At 42.3% G+C, this 23,252-nt stretch overlaps 1 protein-coding gene across 2 annotated transcripts in view; it reads right to left on the bottom strand.

The window, feature by feature from the left end:
* Positions 1-23,252, bottom strand: part of vps13b (vacuolar protein sorting 13 homolog B) — a 325,535-nt gene that overhangs the window by 55,288 nt on the left and 246,995 nt on the right. For both annotated transcript variants that reach the window (XM_088600797.1, XM_088600796.1), the window contains exons 35-38: positions 21,849-21,986; positions 12,982-13,377; positions 2,149-2,351; positions 940-1,150 (exon numbers count right to left, since the gene is read on the bottom strand). In XM_088600797.1, coding sequence (XP_088456923.1) covers positions 940-1,150; positions 2,149-2,351; positions 12,982-13,377; positions 21,849-21,986 — 948 coding nt within the window. The remainder of the gene's footprint in view (positions 1-939; positions 1,151-2,148; positions 2,352-12,981; positions 13,378-21,848; positions 21,987-23,252) is intronic.

Below are 23,252 nucleotides of genomic sequence, written 5' to 3'. Positions count from 1 at the left end.
CTTCCACAGAGAATAAGCCTTAGATGAATACAGCTGTTTTTCACTGTATCAAGGCTTGAGGGCATGCACTCTTTTTCCATCCTTGGTTCAATTCAAGCAACGTATTGTATGCAGATCAGTTTCTATTATTTAAAAGCCACTTTGTGAAACAGTATTAAATGCATCAAAGAAAATGTAAAGAATGCAAAAAATGAACCCAGTAGAGACAGCAACCGCAGTTTAGAGGGGAGATGTTTGACAACGATTTGGCAACAGCCTCATCACCCAGATCAGTGTGGAGGACAACACGTTTTCTCCTCCTGACTGTATCCACTGCGGCCTGGCCAGAGAGGAACTGCAGGTCTCTTACCCAGCCTCCCTGCTGGTTGTACCTCAGCACTAGCGTGGGTGTGTCACTCCTTCATGGCGCCTGTCCTGCAGGCCAGAGTCTCGCCAAACACTACCTCCGGTCACCGATGCTGTACTGACGTCAAAGTCTTGGAATGTTTCTGCCTGTTCTGCCTGTCATTTAATTTTCTGAGGAAATGGCAAAAACCCTCAAACCAAACAGGACACTAAGGGGCCGATACAATCTGTGATGTCAACATGGGAATCACGGACACTATATTGCAAACACCTTATCTTTTGTTATGAAGAGACTCTTAAAACCGTCTTTGGTTAGGTCTCGGTTTGAGTTTACTCATCGACTACATGAAGTTGTTGTGTGCTCTGCAAGAATCTCATCACTCCCTTTGTTGATGTCTGGCGTTCCTTTATCTTATCTGGTGCTTCTAAGGGTTTAGAAAAAATATCCTCACTGATATCTAAGGATTTTAATGGCCCTCTCCAAACTACATAAGCAGAGAGTTTTTTAGGGGGGGGGTGTAAGATCATGAAGACAGAGCAGAATCTCTGTCAGAGTCTTTCTGTGTATTAAGGTCAGACCCAAGAAGAAAGTACCTGAGTCTTGAATGTACTGGAAGAGACCTGTCCTCAGGTCGTCGGAGGTGTGCTCAGTTCTGAGGGAGTGTGGTCCGGACTGGGGTAGAGGCGTCTGTGGCTGAGGTTGGTCTCTGGGCTTTGTCTCTCCAGAACAGCTCTTCTGGAAATAACCCTGCAGGTGCTCCTGGACAAGTGTCAGACAGTTCAGATGCTCCTGTCCCCAGAAAACCTGGACCAAGAAGACGGGCGTTAAATCCTGTTCTGTGCCATGTTTCTCATTACCCTCTGAGAAGGACAACTAAACCAAATGTTATTTTCCATGTGCTGAGGATGAAGCGCTGGCAGACACAGCCGGAAACTCTGAATGAAAAACAAATTTTACATGGAATTGTACATAAGCGAATTGCAACTGAAGCCAAAACCAGGAAAATTTGTGGTTTCCAGGTCTATGCTTATGAGGCAGAAATAGTAGTGGTTTGTGTACGGAACTGATTTACATACTGTGAACTGCAATATTTGCCACCAAACCTACATGGCAGACTCATATTTAGTACTGCATTTCCCTTTGGAAGTGAAAACTTCCTGTAAGGTAATTTAATTACTCATAGGGTTCTCAGTGAGTGGGAGATTTAGGCACCCTTCTAACTTATTTTTGAGGTATTTAAGTAAACTAGTTTGATATTATTTTTGAAGCACTGTACAACTGCCTGAAAAAGGCTATTTAGTGTTAAACAGGTTAAAAGGCATGAAAATATTCCACCAATGGTCCTCACAAAGTTCATTCAAACACATGTGGTTTCTCCTGGAGGGACAGATGTTAAAAGGCTGTATGAAAAGTAGCTGTGGCTCATAATAGCCTGTGGCTGTACTGGCTCTACAGGCAGGAGGGCTTCAAACAGCAGCACAGGCGAGGCTGAAGACGACAGACAAAGTGCAAAACCAGGAGAGGGCGCTCTTGAAATGGCGTCGCCAGGGAGAGGGGGAGACGAAAGGGGTGCAAAGGGCAACAGAGGGCAGGAGGCTGAAGAGAGACGGGGGAGAGCAGGGACAGGGTGAGGGAAGGAGGAACAGAGCAGCCCGTCGGGCTCCGTATGCTGTACTGGTCAGGAACTGCTGCAGGTCCGTGAGCACCGGTACACGGAGGCGAAGGAAGGAAAAGGGAGAGGGAGAGGCAGAAGCTCGGAAGAGGAAACACGGGCAAAAAAGGACGGAGGGAGAGGTCCTCGCCTGCAACAGCCCGCCTTTCAGATCTAGCAGCAGTTTGGGGGGGCCCTGCTCAGGCCCAGGGCTGCCACTGTGCCGACACCACTTGGCCTCCAGGGCGGCGCTGCAGGAGAAGGGGCCAAGCAGGACGCGGCTGCGTTCCTTCAGGCCCGTCTTCACTAGCACATCCTTCAGCTCCACAAGGACAGAGGCAGCCTGGATGATCTCTGGATGAAGAAAAATGAAGATATTGTTATTGACACAGCCTCTGAAACTCCCACTCCACATGAACACTTAAGGCCACCCCAGCATAGAGCAATTTTTCTCGGCTAGTTTTATATTCCATCTGTTGCTACATTTAGTAAACAATTAGTAACAACTGATGGTAATTATCCTGGATTTTCCGTTTCACTGAATGTTTCAGTTTATAGTAGTATAGCCTGCAAGTCCCAGGATAGGAAATTTCACATTTTCTTGAATTCTGATGGAGTGCCCTGAGAAACTTTCACACTATTTAAGATGCCACAAAGGACAAAGTTATTCTCCAACCAATTTTTAAATGCAATATAAAAACTTTCTAAAAGTCTGATAAACATTTCTGTATCATTTTATTTGCCAGGGAAAACGTTCTCTTCCTTAGTGTTTATATAGCAAAGTAGCTTTTAATTCGCTTCATGAACTTCTAATTGCTATGTTAGCACATATGGTAGACTTTAATGCTGTTATGTTTTGTTATAACATTCAGAACCTACGTGAGGATCACTGGATGGCATTCTTCAGAAAAGATAAGGTGGACCACACCTCAAGTTGAATAAAACCTGACCCAACAAACAAAACAAAATCACTCACTCTCACTCACACACATGCAGATCCTTTCACCTTTATTGGTTATCCTTTGTTAGACAATTCAAAAACTCAGTCTCAAAATGATTTGGAATAGTATTATAGGAAGAAGATGGTAGCACCAGTTGTTATGTACAGAATTTTTAATCGGACACGGTCATGTAACTTAGCAATACCAAGCACCCAAATAGATATTCTTATTTGGTAACTATGCAGGGCAATTTCTCTCCTTACCGTGTCTGCTGGAGTGAGGATAACATGAGTAATACACTTTCCACATCAGATATGTCTTGATGTTTGTCAGGGCATTTCTGTCATAGGTAGAACAGAGTACACACAGCTCACAGGCTACACCTTGTTACTTATAACTTCATTGATCTGATTTGATACCAAATCGTAAATGAAAAGTAGCGTCTGTCATTTGTAAGACGGACTACAAGACAGAAGAACATATTGGTTTATAGTATCCCAGCCTGCTCAGTGTAATTCCTGGCTCTTAGATAGAGGAAAAGAAGCACAGATACCATCAAACCACTTTATGCCCTGCATCATTATAAGAGCCCACTGAACTCATAAATCTTCATAAACCCTTCCCATGACTTGTTGACATTAAAAGTTCTCCTCTGGTCAGCAGCACACTTGGATATTTTCCTATATGAGTAATACGTCCTAAGAACAAACACTTTAATGGCCTTTAAAGAGTGCCTGAGAAACAGAAGAGGGATTAAAGAAATACAATCTGAACCATTTGTTTTGGTCAAGCTGTTTACAATAAGCTAGGGTCTTGTCTTGTCTTTATTTCAGCTAAAACTTACTAGCAACAAAAAAGAGATTGCAAATTTATACATAATCCTGTAACCAGACAACCCTTCAGGGAAACTTTTATTCTCCTTTATTTCCTATGGGATACCTGCTGATTACCTAGTTCATGAAGATTTATACTGTAGCATGTTCCATAGTTATTACTCCCAGCTGACAGAAAACCATCTTCAAGGGCCTACACATTAGACTACACTGCTTCAGATGGTGAGGAAGGGAACGTGACAACCATCCATCACCAGGAGGAAGAGAGACCCCTGCAGCACCAATGTATTTGACCTCTGGTTTTACTTGAGATGATGACAAACGACTCACTTTTTTACAACACGGTTTAAAATGTGCAATTTAGTGTGTAACAAACAGTACTGATGCGCTGGAAATTTCAAAGATGTTACAAGCGTTCAGTTCTTGCACGCCACGCACTGTTTGCCTTGTCACACACTGAGACTTACACAATGCAAGTGCATCCCACTAATTGGGACCTGACCTTGCTGTGTGCATAGAGTCCATTCTTTGTTAAAGGTGTTTTGGAAGACCTTCAGTGTAAGCGACACCGTTTGACCTGTTATTCAGATAAAGAAGCAGTCAGAATAAGATCACAGTGATTGGCCAGGGTTAACATTGAAGGGTGCGTCACCTCGCACCACTGTGATATAATCCATGGGCTAGACTACACACTAGAAACTCTAAGCAGTGCCTTTTTTAAGGGTGTCTACCTGCGTAACACACACTGCTGCTAGATACATACCCATGAAATGAAAACTAACCAGGAGTGATAGTATGCAGGCTGTGGTACACCGATTAAATACTTCCAACGCATTACAGTCGAGCAGACCTTTGACCAAAAAACATTTTTGGGCGAGCTGTCTGTGGTCTCCACAAGTTGGAAAGCCAGACGTTACCATCTGATCCATCACTCACAAGAGGTCCCAAGCACACTCACAATCAGAGAGGTAGAGAGGAGTCCTAATCTTATATCTTTATCCCAGGATTAAAATCAAATGCTCTGGTAAAAGAACACTTTTAGTGATCTACTGCAGTTTTGAATTTTTCCAGCAAAAGTAAAAACTCTCTCCCTCCCTAAATACTACTTTCCCTAACATGAACTGCTGATCAGAAACATGCTGAATCCTTGAAAATGTCACTAATAACCACCTTTACAACATCCCAGTACCCCGGCTGCTGGGAGCCTGCTTTCTGTACACACTTCAAACACAGAAACGTTTATTATTTTAATCCACTACAGACACTACTTAATTTCACTTTATTGGGGGTAGTGAAGTGGTCTTTTACACATCATTTCTGGAAGACTTAATCAAATTTTATGGCTCGGGCCAGGAATTCCAGTTGTTTTCATCTGAGCAGGTTCATCCGAAGTTCAGGTCAGAGATGAATCGGGAGAAACGCAGTGATGGTTATCGCTTGGGAATGATCTCATCTCCCTCTTTTTGAGAGAGCCCCATGCAAGGCAGGTAACACAAAGGGTGGCAAACTGGAGCCCAGGGTCTCTGTAAGCCTCAGACGTAAGACGAAAAAAAATAAACTGGACAAAAAATTGAAGCCACTTACTCCCTTAATATCCTCCTTGACAAAATACTGACACATCCCCAGAGAGAAGAACAATTCAGCTCCTCCAATACCTCAGTGGTGACCACAGCATTCAGTCCAGCCTTCATCTTAAACTACCTCACGACTCTCACAAACCCTGACGCTTTCCACATTCAACCATTGTCCGAAACGTTTCCTGCACTCTTATTTGAAACTGGTGTAAAACACAGAAAAGAATCCCTACAGAACCACGGAACAAAAATAACCACTGCAGAATGTCTGGCTCTTGGAAATTATCCACAGCTTCGCTCAGATTGCCCTGTACAGTATGTCTTTGACAGCACAACAGCATGCGGCCACTTTGCAAACCTTCAGGCACAATGTAAATGATTACATATTATTTTGAAAAAGGTACCATGAAGGTTAAGACTCCTTCTTCTGCTGCTGCTGGATTATTAAATAACCTCCCAAGCTTCTAGTTCTTGTCTGGCCAACGTCTTCTCTTCTGCTCTCTGACTTTTTTCAGAGCACAGAGCTCTCCCTGTTTTCGTTGTACATTTTTCGTTGTTGATTACTTTTTCTTGGGGCCTCGAGGCTGGGTCTAATTCCAATTTTTTAAAAAAATCGTTCTATTCCCCAGCCACCTAGGTGATTGCAGACAAAGTTTGAAGCGTTTCCCCCAAAACAAGCTAGGACTGAGGCTCAGATTCTGCACAAAGAAAATGAATTATTTGAGAAGGAAGACTCCCTGTTATTGATGAACGGCAAATGCTTTTCCCTTGGCTACACATGTATGCAAATAAGTTTCTCTATAAAGGTCAGATAAGGCTTTTTTAAACTTGTTTTATTTACTTGCGTAATAATTAAGGCTTCCTCATGCATGGTATATCTTTAACACACCTACAGTACAGTAGGTGAAGAACACCCCTCAGATCCACTGCAATGTCACATAACAGCTCATTGAAATTTCTTAGGAAAAACAGGGCAGCAGCTACTGACTAACCCATTTTCTGCGGATGTGTGAAGACCATAGTGTTACAGCAACCTGTGCAGCTCATAAATACAGTCCTCCCATAAAACACAATGCCTGATTTATTCATGACAGAATTAGGATAATTCTAAAACTATCATTCTCATTGGTGCAGAGCTAAAAAATAGTTTCCAGTGAAAGCCGGTTTATCTTGGGAGAGCAGTCTATACCAATTAATCAGCAAGATTAAACAAACTGGAAGGGACTTTTAACTTGGTGACAGATAATAAACTTCAGTAAATTAATCCAGAAACATGTAATACATTTAAGGTCCTGCTGCAGTTTAACTATAGAGCAGCAGAAGGTTTATTTCTCACTTTGTGTGGTTACTGGCGTTGAATGCTAATGACACCAGGTTCCAAAAATGATTTTTCTTGCTAAGAGGCCTCTACCAGTAAAAAAGGCTTGTTCAGTTGTTCAGCGCAAAGAGTGAATGCTGTAATTAATGTAGCACTGGTTTGTATCTGGTCTATATCATGGAGGATTCTTGGTGCACAACTGCCTGAGTGCTGCCAAGGGTGAGAGGGCTTGGGTAAGACAGGGATATCCCAGCGTGCTGCATGCCTACATGGCACACTGACCTTGCAGTACTGTCAGCGAGAGCTGCACCAGCACTCCATTCACTGCTAACACTTCTGTGGGTGCTGTGCGGATCGCAGTGAAAAAATACCATGCAGCTTCTGAAGAAAATGCATGATTTGGCGTTCCTGTTGTCCTTATCTCTCCTATATTAGTACAAAGGTTGTACTGTATGTGCAGGGCTGAGCTAATAATCTAGAATTCCAAATGTAGGGGGTTAAAAAAACTATTTTAAAAATCCCTCATTTAAAAAAAAATGTTTTATAAAGGTTAAAAATCCCTCTGTTTTTTAAATACAGTTTTATAAAGGTTATTTATAATTTTTATTGGATTCTACAGTACATTGTTTCAATCTCTTGCTGCAAAGACCCCATAGAAAGATTCTGGTCTTTCATGGAGTTTCTTTTAGCAATTTACTTGAATTCTGAATCCCCCCACCACCTTCTTTAGAAATAAAAGCTCAAATAAAATTTCAGTGCTTCTCCAAGGCAGGTCCTGGCCAAAAGGATTTAAAGTATGTGTTTTTAATTGGGACAGATGGGTTGGGGGTAATCTGTGCTAATCCAAGCTCACAACGTCTTCCAGCCGGGCCACATCTGTTCTTCTGCAGTTTAAATAATATTTTGTAAGCACATTGATCAGAGCAATTTAAAACAGAATGCGGGATACGCTGTGGACGTGAAGCGAGACGAGAAACGACAGAATTATGGATGACTGCTTATGATTCCTCCACACTGGAGCTGTTGGAGCCTTTTTCCCCCTAATGGCAGCGCATGAAATAATACGTGTTTGCAAACTTCCATGAGTGGAAACTTTGGTGTATTTACAGCAACGAGGCCCTGGAGGGCTAAATCACTTATGCGGCAAAAGAAAAACAGAACGCAGGCAAGAAAAAATATGAAAGTGAAATTGATTTTCCCCCAATTCCGTTTGTTCACGGTGCAAAATAAAACACACTCTTTGTACACACAGCACTTTTTATGCCCTGTATCTACTTGTCTTTCTTTTTCAGAAGGAACATGAGAATGGCCACTGGAGGATGAAACAATGAAACGCTGCTTTACATACTGGGGCTAAACGGAGTCAAACCAATGACTATCACAGATGGCGAAACCCATAGAAGCTGAATGCCCTTTTTGTTGCATTTCGGGCAGCTGTTGTTTTGGAGGTATGGGAAGTGGCACCATCTTCTTGTGGTCCATGTGTTCAAAACTCAGCAGATGAAAGAACGGCGAGAGATCTCGAGAAAAGAAACGTATCCTTATGGATTAAGCCGATCGGAGTGTTTACCAAAAACAGCACCTGCCTAGGGAGGGGGGCACCGAGAGGGTATCCGATGTCTAGCGTGGGTGTCTCGGTGTCGGGCTTGGGGCGGGTTAGTATTAACAGAGGCGCTCCGTCAGTGATGGCAATTAACGCATCTGGGCCCAAGAGAAACAGCTTTGGTAAAATACGAACTAGGCAACAATTCGGATCCCTGTTGCTATTCTTGGCAAAAATTCATCTTTTAATTTACAATATTTATTTAGAAAACAGGGAAAACATGCCTGGGTTGTTGGTTTTACTGCATTATGGCATTCTAAGAACCATTCTGTAAACGCTTTCTACATCAGTGGAGTTTTGAAAAACACAAACAGAAAAGACTTCTCCTTCTGCAGCTTTGGAGACACTCGTGACAACAACCAAACTAGCCCCATTAAAAAACACTGCTTTTGAAATCAGGGCTCATACTGCATGCCCACAATTCACTTCTACTATTAACAGATAACAGTATACCTTAATATGATATCCCAACCCATTCATAAAACAGGTCTGGCTTAACACATACAGTAGATATAAAAACAAGACTATTCTAGTTACACAGACGCGAGTATAATCTGCATATCTGTTCACCCCACAGCTTTGACCCACACAGATGCTGAAATATCTACTGTCTAAGAAAAGTTGCTTTTGGAATGAAATGAAATTTAAGGATTCGAGTTCTAGATGATAAACTAATATTTTTTTTTTGTCTGCAATCGCCTGCCAAAGTACAGTAGTTTCCTCCCCCCCCCCTCCTCTCTCCTTTCAGCTGCCGCGTCCTTTAAGCAAATGAAGGTGATTAATTGAGGGAAAAGTCTATCTTTAACCAGAATACACAAACTGACACACCAGTAACTTCATCCCCTCCGCTTTGAGGAACAAAATCATAAACGGGAAAAAAAAAAGAATTAATAATTAATGGTAGGATGTCTTTGTTCCTGTGACAGAGGTTTTCTTTACAAGACCATATTAGTAAATCACTGGCCGAGAAGAGTGATTCTTAAATGACGGACTGACAGGGAGGCAGCGGGCAGTTTCCAGTGATAGCGAGCAGTGGGATTAAGAGGTTTCTTGTTTCAGGGATTGGAGGCCATCTGTTCTTTCCTCCTACGTTTTACTTTCATTGAACTATAAGTGCACCTCCACCTTGGGGACCATCGAGAGGAATTTAGAGTTCTACTGCTTTTCATTATCACAAGATCCAGTAACACACTTCATTGTCAACATAATCCCCTTTTACTCCATCTCTTCACTCGCAGAGGCATGCCATAACCACGCATAAAAACCCCAGATGTTAGGGAGCTGATGGGGTCTTCACCTCTCCCCGAGAGCTGGGTTTAAGCTACTTATGACAGGGTGTCAAAGCAGACAGAACCAAGGAACCTACACTCAGCGCTCGGACGGTTTACCAGTGATTTGCAGCACGACCCCACCCCCCCACCGACTCAGCGTGTCACTTGACCACTCACTCCCTGCTGTAAAGAATTTATTCTTTCAGAGTAAACCCCCACAAGATGCATGCAGATTTATCTCATGTCTTGCCAGCATGAACAAAAAAAAACTCTGCCGTAGCTCATCACTTCTGAGGGCAGACTAGAAGAGTTTTATTACAAGCACACATATACAAATCCAGTGTTTTATAAACTGCAAAATCCGGCCTCCTTTGCAAGCCAAATGCAGGATTTGGCTACCTACGATGATCCTGGTACATTTAAGTAAACCAGGGACAGGGGTGCCAGTAAGCACAACGTCAAAGAAAGCTGTAAGAAATAATTCCTGTTAGGAGCCGCCATTGTTTTGTTTGAATTAACTAATGGCACTGAAGGTAGGGAAATCACATTTTGCTGGAACTGAAGTTACTTATTTGGACAAGTGGACAAAGAACAGAGTTGCCTTCTTTGCATCAGCTTGCTTCTCTAAAGCCATGTTCCGGACTCTCGGGAGACTCAAAAAGTGCTGTAGGCATGCCATGCTCTTCTCCAGGGCTAGAACCAAAAGCCCAGCCTTTAATTTGTGCTTTCATTTAGAAACGCGCTTATGTTTTTACAAAAAACACTTCTGCTAGAAACTGGCCGCTAACAGTCCAGATTCTTCTGGAAATTTCAGCAGTCTGTGAAAGAAAGTAATGCACCACTTGTGTCGCTGGCTGCACAGCTGGGGTTTTGCTATTGTTATTTTTTTTAATTCAAATAATGCCTGACTGGCAGTTCGCAAAAAAAAAAATAACACAGAGGGAATTTAAACTGAGGCATACGTGTGTAATGGATTTGTATGCTGTTGTCATAATAAAGGCATACAGAGAAAAAAAAAACACGAAAAAACTCTTCTCGTCACTAATTATCGTACCTACAGATCCAGCCAGTCTTACACAGTACGTTTGGACAGTTTAAACATATCTGGATAATGGTACACACGTTACTTAATGATAGTTAACAGCCTAGGCAGTGTAACAATATCCTCTACAAAAATACATTAACACAATTATTTAATCTTATACATATAATTCTTCCTCGATTCCAATACATGTGGCAGAAACATTCAGTGCAAGCCCTGTCCTAATTTTTACCCTGTGCTCTGGAATGCACAATGACAGCATTCGTTTTCTTACACTCACAAAAATATATTTAATCCTCCCTCGAGGAAATAAAAACTCACAAAAAAACATCTTCTGAGCTATTGCTTACTTATTACAGAGCTTGTTCAGCCCATGATAATCAACGTTTCATGATTCAGAGCAGTCTTATTGACTCCAGACAGAAAGTTTCCTCTGAAACTCACCAAACACTGAAACTCATGACATTGAATCTATTGGACATTCTGTTTATGGTAAACAAAGGGAGAACACTTAGCGATAAATCTCTTTCTGTCACAGTTAATGTGAGAAGTCCATGGCTAAAAATAGTCCTCTAAAATAAGGGATTCATTTTCAGGCGGCTACAATTGTCTCCTTCAGCAGATTTTCCATTGTTGTGTATGCCGAGTGTTTTCGACTGTTTATCAAAGTCAACACATCAAAAAAAAAAAAAAAAAAAGGGATGAAAGAGAAAGGCTGGTGAGAATCAGCATAGTCCAGAGAGCTCGGCATTGTCTCATTGGGGAGTTATGCAGATTCAAGTAAACAAGTGCAAATTGTTGAGGTTTTAATTAAAATTTTCTACAATCATTTTATCTGAAGTAACCCTATATAATAACATCTGTAAAACAGATGCGCTCAGTTAAGTGCAGAGCTCCCCCCCTCCACCACCACCCCCCCCCCAGCATCCCCACCCTCTCCTCAACCCTCTGCTTCAAAAACACAGTGAAGGGGATTTCTTCAACTGCACTCCCTGACTGCTCTACAATAGGCCCACAGTCCTGGAGCTGTTAGAGCCTGCCAGCCCCTGTATCCAGGCTTAAACCCATAATCACCACCTCTTCTTGTGGAAACCAATACAACCTGTCTGTGCTTCACGCATCAGTTCCCTTTAAAATAAATTGGTACTTAAGCCGTCTTTGGTACATAAGGTGGAGGTGTCGGAGGACAAATTAGTTTAGATGTAGCCGTGCTGATGGGATAAACATCTCCAGCAGGTCCAGGCGCGTCACCTCTGGTGGGCTAAGCAGCCGACCAGGCCGGGAGAAACGCAATAGCTACATCGGAGATCATCACGAAAAAGACTCCTGGGAAACATCCGTAAGCCACAGGAAACAAACCTGCTGTTCATTTTAAAACACCTCTTCCCCCTACACTTAAAAAACAAAAATAAGATGAAATCAAACACCCCAACATCTTTTATGCGCACTTTACTATTTATTGCCCTTTTTTTAAACTCAGACCACACAGATCTGGATTTGGTGACAAGGACTATTCGCAGTCAATGTGTGTTTTTTTTTTATTAATGGATGTTTTTCCATTAGTACCAGGAGACATCAAATCCAAATTCACTGAGCACTCGTCTATCCTCTATTGCTACAGAGTGGTCATGGGCCAAACACACATGATGCAACGCGTACCCTTTCCTGAATGTATCAGAGACACTTTGTTGTGGTTTACCACAGAGCATTACCCCTCCAAGCAAAGCACGAAAGGTCATATGACAGAATTCTGGATTTGCCACTGGTATGTGAGACAAACTTCAGTTTTGCAGGTTGTACGCAATAACATAGATGTACAAACAAAGTGCTGTTCAGATTCTCACACCAGATGAAACAGAAACCAAAAAAAACATCCTAAAACAGAAAGATTAATGGGGCTTGAATAACGTGTCCTGCTTAAAAATAATCTAATTATGTTATAATGTAATCGCAATAGCATTGCCCAGAACCAAATCATATTTGTCACAAACGATTGAATTCAAGAAAACAGGAGGGTCACCTTTAGAAAAAATGCAGCAAAAACAAAACTACAATGACACTTGGAAATGCCATGTAACCTAGGGAACAACATAGAGGCCTTCCCTGGGGTACAGTACAAGAAGGAGATTCAGCACTGGCATGCCTCGTCACAATTAAATTCAGAGAGCCCTCGAAAGGCTGCAGGTCAAATGGGGGACACAAGTTTGGTACAAACAATCCACAACAAGCAGAATCTCCCACCTTCCACTGTGGTGTCCATTATTAAGACATTTAAGGTCAATGCTGTAGTGGCCACCCTACCTACCCAGGAGAGGATGCTATTGCCACCATGGACTGTAAAATCAGAAAGACAAAAACAGCCACACAAATACCTAACACCACCAGCGGGGGGCGCTACCTACCTGTTGTTTTTGGTCCAGTTCGCATCGCAAGGCTGGCAGCTAGTCCGGACACAGACACCGTCAAACTTGGCTTAGAGGGGTGAGGTTCGGTCTCCAGGACGGCCACAATCTGGGAGGTTTGTAGAGAGACCTTGTGGAAGAATGTCAGGGCTGCCCAAGAGCTGTCCTGGTCCAGAACATCCCGGGATACCTCAGGCCTGGGAGCGCTCTCGCCCGGAGCGGAGGCCTTCGCGGTCTTGGCTTCCTGACTGGATGAGGGTGCCGAGGGGTGTGCGTGTCTGCTGCCGTCGCCGTCTCCGTGGGGGATTATCTTCCTCAGAAAGGCTTTCATCTGTTCCAGTTTGGCCAGTGTGGGGCTCGCTTTTAAAGGCCGCGACAGCTCGACGATCAGCTCGGCTGCGGACCAGAAAACAAGAACAACAGCCACACGATCACGCAATTATTTCAAGCAGAAAATTACGAACTCTTCTTTCCAAAGAACAATCTTGAAAACTATCTGGAATACAGAGCAATAAAGACATGCACATTTTCTGCACATGGGTGAGTCCCATGCTTACGGCTTCATATCCAGATATTCTGGATCCAGAGAACACACAAAGTAAAAGAGGAATGAATTGAGCAGATTAACAAAGTGCTGACTCGACATGCAGGGACAAACAATATTAAGGTCCAATCCACAGTAAAGAAACTGCAAAAACCCCAGAACAATGAAACTCTTCCAAAGGCACACAATTTTTAGATCACAAAAGTAATATGTTTATAAAGCACCTGATAGTCTTTTCTTTTGAAACAACCTGGAAGACAATGTTTGCAATTCCAGACAATGTTAGAGAAGAAGACGAATCCCCAAATACGGTGAACACTTCACTATCATTCTCAAGGTTTTGGTGGAGGGGAGGACTTGTTTTTAAATGTGAAATGTGAATCAAAGAGGCTGATTTATACAACTTTACAGTCCTTTGGAAACTAAGCTGCACACAGACATGTGCTGTTGCTGGCCTTGTCCAAAAAGTGAGAGAATGAGAATGAAAAAGAGCGCTAGAAGCTGATACGTGAAGAGTGACAATGAAGAAATTAAAAAGAAAATTCCTTCCCTACGTCACAATCTGTGTAAGAATCGAGCTCAACCTCAGATGTCAGAGGTGCTGGAGCACATCAGGGACTGCACATCTCCCCTGGTGAGCTTGTTTCCCAAAGCATGCTTCCATCAAAGCTTCAACAAGAGAATTTCACTTGCTCATAATTATTTTTATTTATGAAGTGGAACCTGAAGTAGTGTACAAGGTTAGAGAGACTGGAATGTGCTTAGGCAAGTAATAGAAACACAAAACATGACTTTGTGGCTACTAAATGATATTTCTCTCAGACTGCGTGATGTACTGCTTGTTTCCTTTCTCCCAAGGGCTTTTTAGCAATGACACAACTTCGGAAGAAACTAACTTGCCACACTCTGTAAATCACCTGCTATCCCTTTCACCTGCTAGAGGAAAAGGTCTAGTAAGTCCCAAGTCATCAAGAAAAGACAGAAAACTGTAAATTAGACGTTGCACATGATCTGCTTTATTTAGCTAGCATGCATCCATCCAGATGGTAATTCAAGTTTGGTTTCAAGTACTGTTCACATTTATTACAAATAACTGAGGTAAGACCTATAGGTCTATTAATACTTGTTAAGGGTGGGCAATACATTTGCAATGTTTCAGTCCATGGGTACTACAGTACCTCACCTTGGCCTTAAGTGAATATTGAGAGAATTTAATTCCTGACCTACAAAAAAATCTTTTGTTTTCTTAAGTACAGTTAGTAAAATACCATCAGACCCTGATCTGCATATATGAAGCAATTACAATACTGTGTCTGTAGCACTTATAATTCTTACCTGCTTTATTTAGCCTGAAGCAGAACATCAGTTGAAAATCCAATCTAACAACTCTTACAAATGCTAATAAAGTCAATTTATGAAAGATTAAAAACAGGATAACACCTTTTGTAGTTATACAACGGGTCCTGATGTCCCAAAAATATTTAGCTGTATTTGTAGAGTAAAAACACGAGAAGTAGCACAGCTGTGATTTTAACTTCGGTACTTTCATTTTCAGATAAAATATGTACTTCAGCTAATTTGCTTCTCAATAAAGACAGAAAGCTGTTTTGGATCTCTCAAACAAATACTGCAAAACTCCTGTTTCTAATTACAATACTGGGCTTAAAAGGCTTCACAATTCTGCATTTTATTATCTTTTTAACCTGTCAGCTGTCTGCTTGCATTCCTTAAATGGCATAAGTAATGCTTTTGATATTGCAGACTCCCAAAATATTTACACTTCCTGTTTATTGCGCACAACTGCAAATGGAAATGTTCATTTGACAATGACTGCTTTTTTTTTCTTGTAAGATAAGTTTCCCCACCATAAATTTTAGCATTCCCAACCAAAGAAATTTTCTTTATTTCATAATAATATTCAGGGGTTACCCTGGAACTTTAAATTGTGGCTCCTGCTTATGTTATCTGTTTTAGGTCATTTAATTTGTGGCACGTGAACACAGATGACACGTGCAATATCCCATGATGCAGTCTGTGTTCAAAAACATTAGAATGCAGGTGCTCTTCTATTCAATTAGGAGATGCTGTGGGAAAATTATAGTGTGACTCAGTATGAGCTGCTTGCTTTCGCAGAAGAAAGGAAAGTTTGTAATGCCTGCCGTGTTTACAAAGTCACAAATGTCTGAGAAAGAGAGGGCTCTTCCAAAGCACAACGAGACAAACAAGTGCAGACAAAGAAAGCAAATACTGTACATTAAAATGACAAAAAACTGGATGGTTTGCTACTTGAGATTTTTGACCTTAAAGGGTGGATAAAATGCTGATGATCTGATGGTGTCTTTTACTATATTACAGAGTTATAGCCTGGCCTTGTAAATGACTATCAATTATTTTGGCATTGTACAGTAATTACTTGCAGCCACATATTCAGAAGCCAATGATGACTGACTTCTGTATTTAGAATTCCCTATTAAACTCTTGGAACTGTAAAATACGAAGACAATGATTTTCAAATATTGTGCTTGAGTAATGTGCACAGCATAATCCAAACTATGTCTGATGTTTCAGGACATTGCACTGCACTCAAACTACAGGTATTTCTTTAAATACTGCAGGATATGTTATAAATATTACAGTAAACATTTTAGCATAGTTTGATGGCATACTAAGGATAGAGTCGTGCTGTTAATGTCTGAAAACGCAGAACTATTGATAGTGAAAAGCAATTCATGTAAATGTCTTAACATATTCAACATATTAATCAAAGATCATTCAAATTATGAGGGAAGCTCATAGATGCTTTTTAATGTTCTGGCATGTTGACCTGTAGTTTCCTACAGCACCTTGATGACAGACTATTTCAACACTTTTTGCTCCTTTGCAAGTTTATTTCTGTGCTGTAGGCAGAGCTTTTGGCTTCATCTGCATCATTCCACAGTGCCTTTCCTCAGGACATTAAAATTTCCAGCTGATTACTACCCACAAAACCTTATGTTTGATTTTCTCCTGCCCTAAAATAAACTGAGTTTTGTTATACTGCACATACATAATAAAATACATATCAGACAACATCCCTGATAACATGAGTGGAAACTACAGAGAAGGGAACTAAAAACTGATATTCAAACTGAGGATCAATGGTGGCAAAACTTGGACCAAATGCACAGAAGTGCATTAACACGATTACAACACAAGGCACTTCTTCATGCAAAGGGTTGTGAGAGTATGGAACAAGCTCCACATCCTTGTATTTGAAAAGAATGCTTCTTTCAAGAAACAGCTGGATGAGATCCCCAGCTCAGTTAACTACTAGAATGTCTTCCTCTTGTTTTTCACCTTTTCTCATGTTCACAAGACCCATCTCCCTCAATAAAATTCGTTTTGAATATCAGAGCCACAAGTGTTGTGGTGTCACTGGTTTACACAGCGCCACAGTATAATACATCTTTAAATGTGAGTGGGAAATCCTAAGTCTTTCTTAGAAATAAAAAAAAAGAAATAAAAATCCAAAAAAGACAATACCCATCATAAAAAACTAAATAAAGAAGTGATATAAGATGAGGACATTTCAGACCTCTGGTTCAACCGAAGCCAATGTCCTCTGTGAGTTTTAATCAACAGCTGTGAGAGAGTCAAGAATTGCAGCTGGCTTGTAACAACACTGCTCTCTGATCCTTCGAAGACAGTTCCTTCATGTCGCTGTGAAGCAGAATTCACCAAGCGCTGGATTGTTTGCTCACCAACAGGGACTGTGATGTGCTGTACAGGCTTGGCGGAGGAGCCAGCAGTGAAAAGCTCCCATGTATGGGATTACAGCGTGAAGCCTTCAAGTCAGATTCCCCCTCTTAAAGGTCTAAACTGAACTGAATTCCCTGAAGATAAGATGCCCCATATTCAAATGAAACGTCCAGGCTGCATGCTTTGCATTGCAGGCATGACAGTAGAAAAACACGTGTGGGGGAAATAATTAGATTAAAGCTGCGATATTTCTGTCAGGACAATAAAGCAGGAAGGCAAAATAAAACGGGAGAACTTGTTCAGGCATGAGGGGCTGGCTGGTCTTAACGAGGCCCTCTATTAAGAACGCACTATTGCCACCAACCCATTTACTTTTCCTGACGTCCGCCGGTTCAGGCCAAACTAGGAAAAACCATGTCGCCTCCTCGGAGCAAAAGGAGAAGGAAGGAGGGTTTCCCAGTATTTTGAAATGAGAATTGGCCCGAAGTTAATTCAAAAAGCCTGCGCCCCCGCTCCTTCGCTCTCCTCGCGTGTCAGCGCTCATTAACACGAAAGAGGCCGCGAGACCGGGGTCTGACGCCACGACCGGCGCGACCGGGAGGCCCGGGATCGAACGGGCGTGGCTCCGCGCGGCTCTCCGTGAGGTCACCGCGCCCGACCCCGAGCTGAACCCGGAGGAGCCGCCGTCGCTCCTCCTGACATGATCGTTGTTTTCATTTTTCACTGGAGCAACACGGATCGGCTCTCACGCCTGCCTCCCGTCAGAAGGTTTCTGCTGCTCTGGGAGCAGGTGGCTGTGCATCCAATTAAGCAGGGCCTAGCCTGGTAGAGGGGAGCCTGGGTTAGCTCACCTTCTCATTGGGGATTTGCCTGGGCTGGGAATGGATTTATTATGGCTTCGCACACGGAACCAGGTTCACATCAGCTGAGGGCAGTGACATATCATATGATTCAAATTAGCATGTTATGCTCCGTGGGGCAAGGGCTTGTATACAGAAATGACAGCATTTTTTTTTGCAGCAGCAGCTTGATGAGATCCAGGACCGAGGAACCATAATGGTTCCAATTTGTTCAAGCTAATCTATCACCTGCTGGAGTTACCACTGCAGTGTGTGATTTTTTTTTTTTTGGTAGCTGTTATTTCTCGAGGATTTAACCAATGGGCCTTTAATTTTTTTTTTTTTTGAAAAAAGGTGTCTCTGACCGGATCCTGATCCTGGGAAAGCAGAGGGGCACAGAGGCTGTCAGGCAGCCGGGCAGCGGAGAGGGAGGAAAAGCAGACAACCCAATGGGAAAACCTGGAACATGCTTTGGATACTGAACATGACACATTCGGCCGGCTCCTTTTTCAGTGTCCTGTGATTAACATATATATGACGTCTGACAGAATCTCAGAGAAGTGTTCAGGGCAGTCAATTAAAAATGCAAACATTATATTCAACTGTGTGCACACACAGAGCAGTAAATCTTTTTTAGATTTAGCAGGCTGTCCTTTTGCGTCCTTCAGAATGAAGCCTTAATTGGCCTGGCTTTGTATGCTATATAAACTATTTTAAATTGCAAGCACATTGTTCCAAACAAATATAATCAATGGTGTTCTTGCAGCAATTTGTTTTGAGCTCTCACTACATTAAAAAAGCAAAAAATGAAACGTGTTTCTTTAGAAGCTTTATCATTCCAAATATATACTGTATGCTCCCATTTTGAATACTGTGGCCCATTTCTTAAAAGTCAGAACATCAAAAAACTGAAAACTCTGCAATACTCATTTGGCTCTTATCTGTACAGAAAATATGTTAACTTACTACAATGATATTAATATATTTTTAAAAAGAAACAAAGTTTTGTGACACCTAAATAATTAAATTAAATTAAAAGTATCTCAGGGACAGAAAAAAGGATTTTCTCCTAGAAACTCTGGGATTACACATCGCAGAAACATGAAAATGTCTCCCTGATGTGCTTCCCCCGTTCCCAGTCATGAATGCAATCGAACATGTGTGGTCCATCGTCAACACTCCCTGCAGAAATGACAGGACAAGCCCAGCTCCCGCACCTCACCGCACTGTGAGGTTGCGGTGTCCACATGTGCACATTAATCTTGTGCTGAGGCAAGCACCGCCATTTTGCTCAGCATCAAATAGACTTGTGCAATCCACTTGAGATTATTTCAGAGCTGCAGCCTTCGCAAACAGCAACACCACTGGGTGAAAAAAAAAAAAAAAAAAGCACAGGCAAGAGGAATCAAACCGAAAAAACCGGAAAGCAAAACGGCGATTTCCTGTCCGAGAGCCAGCGCTAACATCTGCGGCCAGCGCTGCCAAGAGCCATGTGAAGACCCTTGTCCGCAGGCACAGTGGTGCGCATTGTCCACACGTGGCTGGGGGGTCCGAAAAGGGCTTCTGCTCATGCCGACATGTGGAAGTGAGACGAGCAGGAGGTACGCACACCCCCCCCTTCTCCACGTTGCTCCTCGTCTTCGGAGAGTCGAGGGACCTACAGTACAACATCTGCGAAGCAAGGAGGACTGCCTTTCCCTTATCCAGCCAGAAGAAGGGTGCCATCAGCTCCACACAGGACGCTCTACTCTTCTCTTAGTGCAGAGATGTATTATTATTCAAGTTTTATCATTAATAATATAAAATCACAGGAAAGGTTACAGACAAGAGAAGGTCATTCGGTCCGGGGGTTAACAATAGCTAGCTGACCCGCGGATCTCAGCCAGCCAAGGTGTCTGCACCAATTACATGACCGGTAGCTTGTTCCCCACTCTCACAACCTTCTGTGTAAAAAAAACAAACATTAAAAATACGCATTTTCATGATGTCTCATGAAGTAGTCTTCTGCCTCTTCTGTGTTGATATTTTGTCATGTGATGCCCCCCTAAATGTGACTCCACACATTTGAGCCCACCAAGCTTTGGATCGTTCACCCACTAGCAGGGAACGGGATCTGGGGTTGGACCGTTGCGAGGCAGGTCAGTGTTACCCTGCCGATGAGGTGGTGTCGCAACAGTGATCCTGCTCAGTACGAGAGGAACCGCAGGTCCGGATATTTGGTGTCGGTGCTTGGCTGAGGAGCCAGTGGTGTGAAGCTCCCATCTGTGGGGTTGTGACTGAACGCCTCAAAGCAACGCGAGATCTCCAAAGCAGCTTGTGAGTTCGGTGGAGGAATCGATTAAGGAAAGAGCTTGGCCAGGCTGAAAACCAGCAGGTGTGGGAGCTCCCCCCAGGACCCGGGGTCTTGTTAACAGGGAGTCTTTAACGAATGAAGAACATGCAACCTTTTATCGCTTGATTCTTTCCTACTTTCCTTTCACCTTTAATCATCATTAAAGTACTGATGTTTGGTTAATGTTAAATTGAATAAAGTGAATAAAATCAATACTGATGCATGTGGAGTGTTCTCAGCTGCAATCAGGATTAAAAAAATGAGCGAATTATTGAGTGAATCAAGACACCGTATTGTAATCATAATCTACATTTTCAACAAATACAAACAGTTTTAAGTCACTGTAATTAGCATTCCTTTTAAAATATCTTTGGTACTGCACTATATTACTGTAAATGTAAAACATTAACAGTGACTTCATTGGGAAATCAGCTGAGAAATGAAAGTGTTTAGTGTTGAGTAGTGTTTTGTTTTAATTTAAAGGGTAGCACTACCCACCTTTCCTATCAGAGAATGCCCCACAAATTCTTGCTATGTCTTTTGCATTCTTGGTTTCACATACTGTGCTTTTGGATTACAACAGAATGGTTGACGACACTCTCCAAGGACTTTTTTTTAACCTTTTCTTGATGCAGAAGGCAAATTTGTTCACTGCTAAGATTTGCTTTTTCAGTTTTCCATGAATAAGCAGGGTGCAGTCTTTGCAACTTAAAAAATCCCTGCATTTCACGAGTAGGCAATGACACTAAGGGCTTTGATACACCTCGCAAGTGGCTCCTCAGCACTGAGTAAGTTGAGATTATGATCTAGGTCTTGTGGGTTTGAGTCTGTTACGCCAATTACTAACTGTGACGAGCATTCTCCAAGCAGTGCTAAATTGCCTAAGTATAACCAGGTATAGGGTGGGATTAGTGAGAGAGCTCTCACTCAGCTCTCATCAACACGCCCTGTAGCCTCCTGGGTGCTTGCAGGCTCACAGTGCTGCTGATGATGCCTCTCCTCCAGCAGGGGGCAGTGTTGCCTGTGACGTATTAAAAGCCATGTGGCCTGAAGGTGGGCAGGTTGGAGGAATCGACCTGCACTTCCTCATTCTTCGCCATGTGCAGCTGCAAGGTTTGTAGGCTTGAGCCAAGATGTGAAAAACACGCCACTGGGCCACTGGTCATTCCAAAATGGGTGAGTGTAACAAAAACAAAAAACCCAACCACAATGACCCGATGCACAATTTTCAAAAAGAGAGAAAAAAAGGAAAGAAAAGATGGATGTAGGTATGACGATTGTAGACTGTTTTTTTTTCTAGCGTGAAACAGGACTGTAAAGAACCGCTGTGATTTCTCGTGTGGTAAGGTATAGATCAAAAGCAGAAAATTCAAACTATAGAAACCTACACGACACGCGACTGAGCTGCTCTCACCTGGGCCGTTCAGGAAATCTTTGATCTGCAGGGATAGGAGAGGAGGGGGGATGCCTGTTTTTTTGTCAGCTTCTCCTGCCACTGTCTGCAACCAAAACACATTGTAATCCAGTGCTTCAGGCAGCGTCTTTCCTGGGTCTGCAGGGAAAACACAAGGGATTGGAGAGATGAGAGTCCAGAGGAGTGGCAGAACCTATTAATTTCAGAGGCTGAGAAGCGATAAAAGGGAAACAGACTTTTCTTATTATTCAAGCGTGTTTTTGCCAAAGACTTTTTTTTTAATTTTACATGTGTTTCACATAAAATAATTTTGATCTACACAAACGTTCGAGAGCAGAGTTAACAAAATTAATATCTCACAAGTATTTCCTAGAAAAATATTGATTCAGGTCACTTTTTTTTTTAAACTCAGAAAATTGGAATAACTGAACTACTAGTAAGCGATACCCCTTAAGGCTTATGTGACACACTATGTTCCTCAGTGATCCAAGAGAAAGATCTGTTTGTTCAATAACAATTTCAATAATTTTTAACTGTTATTACTAAGACAGTGATTTAATGATAAGGCTATTCATCTTAACCAATGAGTGAATATATTAATGAAGAATACAGATCACTGGGTTGTATTTTCAAGAACCAATAGCCTTATTACTGTGGTGATGGAATTGGGGGAAAAAAAACTGCAAAGACATGGCAGTAAGTGTGTTTCCTCCAAATAAACAATATTAACAGTGAAATTAGAGACATGGAAGAATGGGATATCTGAAGATCTTTGTTACTGCACAGGAACTCATGATACAGCATTATCAACCCTACGCTCACCCTGCGGTCCATGTGGGTCCTAATGCCCCAGTATAGTGATGGGGACACTATACTGTAAACAGGCGCCGTCCTTCGGATGAAACGTAAAACCGAGGTCCTGACTCTCTGTGGTCATTAAAAATCCCAGGGCGTTTCTCGAAAAGAGTAGGGGTGTAACCCCGGCGTCCTGGCCAAATTTCCCCATTGGCCTTTACCAATCATGGCCTCCTAATAATCCCCATCTATGAATTGGCTACATTACTCTGCTCTCCTCCCCACTGAGAGCTGATGTGTGGTGAGCGTTCTGGCGCACTATGGCTGCCGTCGCATCATCCAGGTGGATGCTGCACATTGGTGGTGGTGGAGGGGAGTCCCCATTACCTGTAATGGGCTTTGAGTGGAGTGTCCAGAAAAGCGCTATATAAGTGTAAGCAATTATTATTATTATTATTATTATAAACTAAACTCTTACCGGTATTCGTAACCCCAATTCTAACTTTGTACTTGACCATAAGTTTAACTCTAACCTGGACATTTACTCTAGTCTAGCTGTAATGCTTGCCTTAAACCTCACTCTTAGGCCAGGCATTTACAATAAACCTT

Source organism: Lepisosteus platostomus, chromosome 12 (genome assembly GCF_059453375.1).
Source record: "Lepisosteus platostomus isolate fLepPlt1 chromosome 12, fLepPlt1.hap1, whole genome shotgun sequence".
NCBI classification, from domain to species: domain Eukaryota; kingdom Metazoa; phylum Chordata; class Actinopteri; order Semionotiformes; family Lepisosteidae; genus Lepisosteus; species Lepisosteus platostomus.
The sequence above is the reverse complement of the archived record's forward strand: the minus strand, read 5'-3'. Positions and strand labels throughout refer to the sequence as shown.